This window comes from Zerene cesonia, chromosome 11, assembly GCF_012273895.1.
Source record: "Zerene cesonia ecotype Mississippi chromosome 11, Zerene_cesonia_1.1, whole genome shotgun sequence".
Classification (NCBI taxonomy): Eukaryota; Metazoa; Arthropoda; class Insecta; order Lepidoptera; family Pieridae; genus Zerene; species Zerene cesonia.
In genome coordinates, this window is record NC_052112.1 from 1,288,752 (window position 1) to 1,294,697 (window position 5,946).

Genomic DNA, 5,946 nt, shown 5'->3' on the forward strand with positions numbered 1-5,946 from the left:
GGTGTGTGGGTACGTGCGTGTGTGTGCGTGCGTGTGTGTGTGTGGGATTCCCGACTTTTTGGGAAGGGGTAAAGAAAGGATTAGCGATAGGAATAAAGGAAAGGACTGCAAAGGGTAAGGAAAAGGATATGGACCTCCAGCTCCCCCACTCACCGAACGAAACACAGCAGAATGCTATTTCACGCCGGTCTTCTGTGGGGCTTTGGTCCTTCCCCGGTGCGAGCTGGCCCAATTCGTACCGAAGTGTGCTCGACTACCACATTAAAATATATATTTATTCCTTTGACCAGGTAATGACATGCTACGCCACATCAGCTCCAGAGAGCCCGAGCACTGCGCCGGCGCAGCTCACTGCAGATGTTTTCGACTACCCGCAAAATAAGTAAGATAAACACTCTTTTTAGAAAAAACTGTATAAATTTCACATAAGATAAATTTGGAAGGTGTACATTATATTAACAATCTATACTAATATTATAATGCTGAAAAGTTTTTTTGTTTGGTTGAACGCACTAATCTCAGGAACTACTGGTCCGATTTGAAAAATTCTTAGTTTTAGTTAGCCCATTTATTGAGCAACTATATTTGTACCACAGGCGAAGCCGAAGCGGACCGCTTGTATTAAAATAAAAATTTACCCTGTGGAGAAAATATTGGAGCTCCAATTTTTTTTTTATTTTTTGAAGTTATCGAAACATCCATAATATATTAAAGATTAAATATATATAATTATAATTATTTTCCGTATCTAACGAATTAAAATTATTTCAAATCTTATGTTAAAAAAATATACTCGCAGTTTAAAAAATAATGACGTGAACCCAATTCTCTCTGTACTTCTGGTTGTCTGGGAGGAATCGCTATATAACGATAAGACCGCCAATAGTTCAATTAGTAATTAAATTAAATTCCTTTGTAGTTTTGTTTTAGAGCAAGAGCAAGAATAAATAAATAAACCCAAAAAGTGTTGAAGCTCACATGTTTTAACCAACCTCTGTTTTCTTAACAGCAACAACCCACCAGCGGAGAACCCAGAGGAAGAGGCCGACAACCAGCACACCAGCACCGGCTCGGACGCCACCAGCCAGTGGGTGACGGACAGCTTCCCGCGGCTGGACGGTTTCGGCGCCAAGTACATGCCCTCCACCTCCAAGGGCTATGAGGAGAGCGACCCTATGGACAGGTATGTAAGCGCACACAGCAGTTACTTTTTTACGCCGGTCTTATGTGGGGGTGGTGTATCTCCCCGATTCGAGCTGGACCTATTCGTGCCGAAGCGTGTTCGACTCCCATATAAAATTACAACATTGCTCGCTCTACCCCAAAAAAAAAAAATGATTGCTTTACAAAGAACAATTGGATTGTGGAGGAGAAAGTCGTGTTATACCGTGAGTGACAGGAAATAATTTGTATTATTCTTATTCTGGGTCAACCTGGCCGCATCCGGAACGACCGGTTAGCTCTTATTTGTATGTCATTCTCGGCAATAAAGCTGGTGGTTTATCTGATGGTAAGCGCTATCACCGCCCATGAACATCTGGAAAGGCGTGAGGTCAACAGTAGACCATTTTTTCTGGAGCGCGCTTCGCTAGAAGGTACCTGTTCACTCTACTTTTGAAGATCCCCAGATTATATCCGTCAGGGAACACAGACTCAGGGAGCATGTTCCAGTCCCTTGCGGTTCGAATAAAAAATAAACGTACGCCTCCACAAATAGATTGCCGACTTTATTGGGAAGGGATTAAACAGGCAGGGAAACGGATACGGTTTATTACAAAGAAACAATAACCCGGGCAGGTCGCTGAACTCGAGCGAGAGCTCGTTCAACGCGCTGTCCGTGTCGCAGTGCGGGCGGTTCGACGGCGAGCCCGAGCGGCCCGAGCGGCCCGACGAGCCGCGCGTCAACGAGCTCATCGCGCGGATGAGTTGCGCCGCCATCTCCAGGTCCAGCAAGAGCGAGATCCGGACCAGTGTTGTGAGTCGTTGTTCATACCTATATTTGGCACCAAAACAGGGATTAAACGAGCAAAAAATACCTAAGTGATCATGTCAAGATGTTCGATGTTGTTGTACATGAATAAACTCGAGACACACAATTATTTGTTTAAAGGTCGTTTTCAATTGAAATAAGCACCTTATTTTGTTGCAGTAATATTCAAAGTGTATTGTATCGCTAATATGAAAACTAATAGAGGCGTATACCGAGTTTTGTGGCAGACAATTTTTGAGTTTAAGTGTTGCGAGTTATTTTTAGGAGGGGCGTTAATATTTTGATACTTAATAATTTATGTATTTACGCGCTCCCCCCCTCCCCAAAGGTCAACATAAGCTCGTCGCGCATAGAGCGACGCCGCGACACGCGCGACGTGCGCGACCAAGCGACAAGCAACATTTCGCTGAGCACGCTGTCAGTGAACAGCGAGACGTCGGTATCGGCGGCCAGCTCCAGCCAGGACGTGAACTCGGAGAACGTCACCGAGAGGAGAGTGAGCCCGCCGCCGGCCAAACTCTCCACTGGCGCGATACCCAAGAGTATCAGCTTCGATGCTACCGCCGAGAAGACGCAAAGGTAAGCTGGTCCCGTGGGAAGGTTTAATTGAGCTGCCTACTCGAGCTATGGGAGCTATAGTTACGAGTAGAAGCTTTCATGCTACCGCTGAGAAGATGCAAAGGTAAGCAGAGTCGATGAGAGGTCTAATTGAGCTGTCTACTAGAAGTATTTTAGCTCTAAGTAGAAACTTTGTTGCTGCCCCTGAGAAGACGCAGAGGTAAGCAGGTTCCATAGGGGCTCCGGGGGGTCTAATTGAGCTGTTTACTGATCTATCTACTAACCCCATAACTCTATGGGAGCTACAGCCAAGAATATGTATAGTGTGGTAGCAAGGGTTCTTAATTTCTATATTTCGGAATAATTTTTGGAAAATAAACTAGCATTTATTGTCATTATTTTATTTTAATTAGACCACTATTTGATAGGAGACGCCTGGTCGGCGAGGAGATAGTCGGCAACCTGGACGAGCTGAAGAGCAACGTGAAGCGGTCCGGCGGCAACCTGCTGCACAAGATCAAGATGTTCCGGCAGAAGGGCCGGTCGCATCACAGCGGTAAGCGAGTTTGAGCTCTCTGTATATACGAAATACAGTTCAAATTATAGTTAAGTTGGGGTGGAATATTGGCCATATTGAATGTCACTGGATTTTTACCTCCGTTGAATAAACACGCAATAGGGTTCGAATTATAGTGAAGGTAGAAAATAGGCCATTGAATTGATGTTAAAATAATGGCTTAAGCATAACTGTTATAAATAATTTGGTTTAAATAAAGTTTTATAGCTATAAACTAATCTTTGAAATTAGTGAATTATTTACATGATGTAAGATGTTAGGCTTAAAGAGTTATAAATAAAAATAAAAATAATAAATGACGTTTTTTATTTTTCAGAGGTGAAAGTGACAGAAGAAGATGTCCGGAGCGACGACCGGAGCACGGAAGGCGGCGAGAGTTCCGAGGAGATTCTGGCCAAGTATCGCCGACACGCCGACAGCAAGCAGCGCAAGCTCACCCGCCGACCCTCCGACGTGGCCGACACTGAGCTGGACAAGTATGTCACTTTCAAATCACTGTAATTCGTTTAGGTCATACAATTTAATTCAAACATTATACTTATCAAGGATCGGTGAGGAAACTTAAAGGATGGAGGAAATCTATATTATTATCCTGATTAGAATCAGGATTGCCAGGATTATTTTTTTACGTATACTCTGTAATGAGTGCAAGGGAGACAATATAATTGATGTCAACATAAAAGCGTATTTTTTATCATACTTTTATGTATATTTATTCTAATTTGGTTGTCTATTTTCTAGAAACGAGGGTGTCGTCGATTTGAACGACCCGGAGGTGTTCGACAGTATGAAGCGGCGGCTCCGTACCGTCCTCTCCAACACGGACTTCCATTGCGTCGAGTATGTGCCTAATGTGAGTCAAGCTTTATCCTCATGAAGTGTGAATGGAGGGGAGGATATGGAGGGGATTGGTGACAACGTCTTATCATTCGATTGAGCCAGCTGCACGCACGAAAAAACATGACTCACGCGGCGTTACCTCGCTGTGAGGCCTTCCATGTAAGGCGAGAGCGCGGAACGAGCGACAGAGAGGCACGATCGGTTGTCACGTTCAACTATCGTCAGAGAACTGATTTCACAGACAATAGTTTTTTTTTAACTTCTGTGCAGGATTGACAATTTTTAAAGAAATTTGATTTGGAAGTTGTACTTTATTTATATTTTTTTTAATTTATTTTGTATGCATTATTTCAAAAACATTTAGCGTCCTGCCCGCTTTCTATATAAACTATGGAATGTTAAATTTCGTGAAAAATATGCGCAATTTCCCTTAAAAGGGACCACAAAATTTTTTGCTTCAATTTAATCATGATTAGTAAACCAAAACCAGAAAGTAAATCATTTTTCTCATTCTATTAATGAAATCATCTAATCGGTTATAACAATATGTTTGTATTCTAACATTTAAGAAAAAGCTTCGCTCAATTCATGCATGCCGTGTTGACCTTAAATTATTCGTTACTTTTTCCCAAAAAAAACAAGTTTCATATATTTATACATAAATATAACTATTATATAACAAATGTACAAATGTCCTTCTTTATTAATGTCGGTTACCAAATAGATAATCGAATGAGTGTACCCGGCAGCGCTGCAGCAGCACGAGCCTGGCGGAGTGGGTGCGCGCGGGGCGCGGCGCGGGCGCGGCGGCGGCGGCGCGCGCGCTGGCGGCGGCGGGGGCGGGCGCGCGCGCCGCCCGCCTGGCGGCCGCGCTGCGCGCCGACCTGGCCGCGCGCCGCCCCTACGCCGCCTACCTGGCCACCTGCCGCGCCGCGCGCGCGCACGCGCTGCACGACCTGCGCAGGTGAGCGCCGCGCCGCCACCTGCCCCATTCGAATTACTCTCGTCGTGCGGGAGTCAAACGCGCCTAGGCATGAATACGGCTCACATTGGGGAAGTGCCGCACCCAAACTGAATGCCGGTGTGAAATGGAGCCGGGGGTCCATATACTTTTCCTTACCCTTCCAGCTCTTTTCATTGTTCCTCTCGGCGACCGTTTTTTAATTCCTTCCCGATTGAAAATCGGCTGTCCGTTTGAAGAGGCTTAAAGTCAGCAATCGACCTTACTCCTCAAAATATTCACGGCGGTGGTGTCGCTTACCATCAGGTAACCCACCAGCTTTTCAGCTTTTTCTGCTTTTTCTAACAGCACCAACCGTTGCCGACACCGATATAAAAAATAATGTTTCTGTTTCGTGCCAACCCACGTAGAGAATTTCCATAATATTAATTGGCTTAGAAATGAATTGATTCATCGCGCTCTATCGCCTATGAGTGGAGCACTTCCTAGAAAATCAGTTCAAACTCTAGACCCAGCTATCCTGCTCCACAGCCAGATCAAGCTGGTCCGCTGGGAGGTGTCGGAGAGCGCGCGGTGCGCGGGCGCAGCTCGCGTGCTGGAGCAGCTGGAGCGCGGCGCGCCGCTGCGCCGCCTGGCGCGCCACCACGCTGCGCGGGCGCACCACGCGGTCAACGGTCAGTGACCAACTGTACAGTTCTGGTGAATTATGAACGCTTACGCTTCTGAACTAGTTAAACAATGTCATTTTACATGTTGTGTTATCCTATCTGTCACATTTATTTTTGTTTGTTAAATCTATGTATCCTATGTATAAGTTATGATGTAACAGATGTTGTTTAATAAGTGTCTCAGTAGCCAGAGGGTTTTCCTAAAAGATTCCAATTCCAAAATAATATATATCCATAATAAATTAATAATTATAATAAAACCTTTATATTATATTTATTAAATTTTGGTGACAAACGTTGTTTGTGTGTGAGTATGTTTATGAATGTATGTGTGTGTCGGTGTGTATGTGTA

At 44.5% G+C, this 5,946-nt stretch overlaps 1 protein-coding gene across 1 annotated transcript in view; it reads left to right on the forward strand.

The window, feature by feature from the left end:
- The window catches only part of LOC119830495 (receptor-mediated endocytosis protein 6 homolog), a 28,686-nt gene that overhangs the window by 14,874 nt on the left and 7,866 nt on the right, over positions 1 to 5,946 (forward strand). Inside the window, exons 17-25 of the mRNA XM_038353539.1 lie at positions 141 to 382; positions 1,010 to 1,183; positions 1,798 to 1,975; positions 2,319 to 2,569; positions 2,977 to 3,104; positions 3,442 to 3,601; positions 3,867 to 3,978; positions 4,715 to 4,929; positions 5,458 to 5,600. Of these exons, the coding sequence (XP_038209467.1) occupies positions 141 to 382; positions 1,010 to 1,183; positions 1,798 to 1,975; positions 2,319 to 2,569; positions 2,977 to 3,104; positions 3,442 to 3,601; positions 3,867 to 3,978; positions 4,715 to 4,929; positions 5,458 to 5,600 (1,603 nt within the window). The remainder of the gene's footprint in view (positions 1 to 140; positions 383 to 1,009; positions 1,184 to 1,797; positions 1,976 to 2,318; positions 2,570 to 2,976; positions 3,105 to 3,441; positions 3,602 to 3,866; positions 3,979 to 4,714; positions 4,930 to 5,457; positions 5,601 to 5,946) is intronic.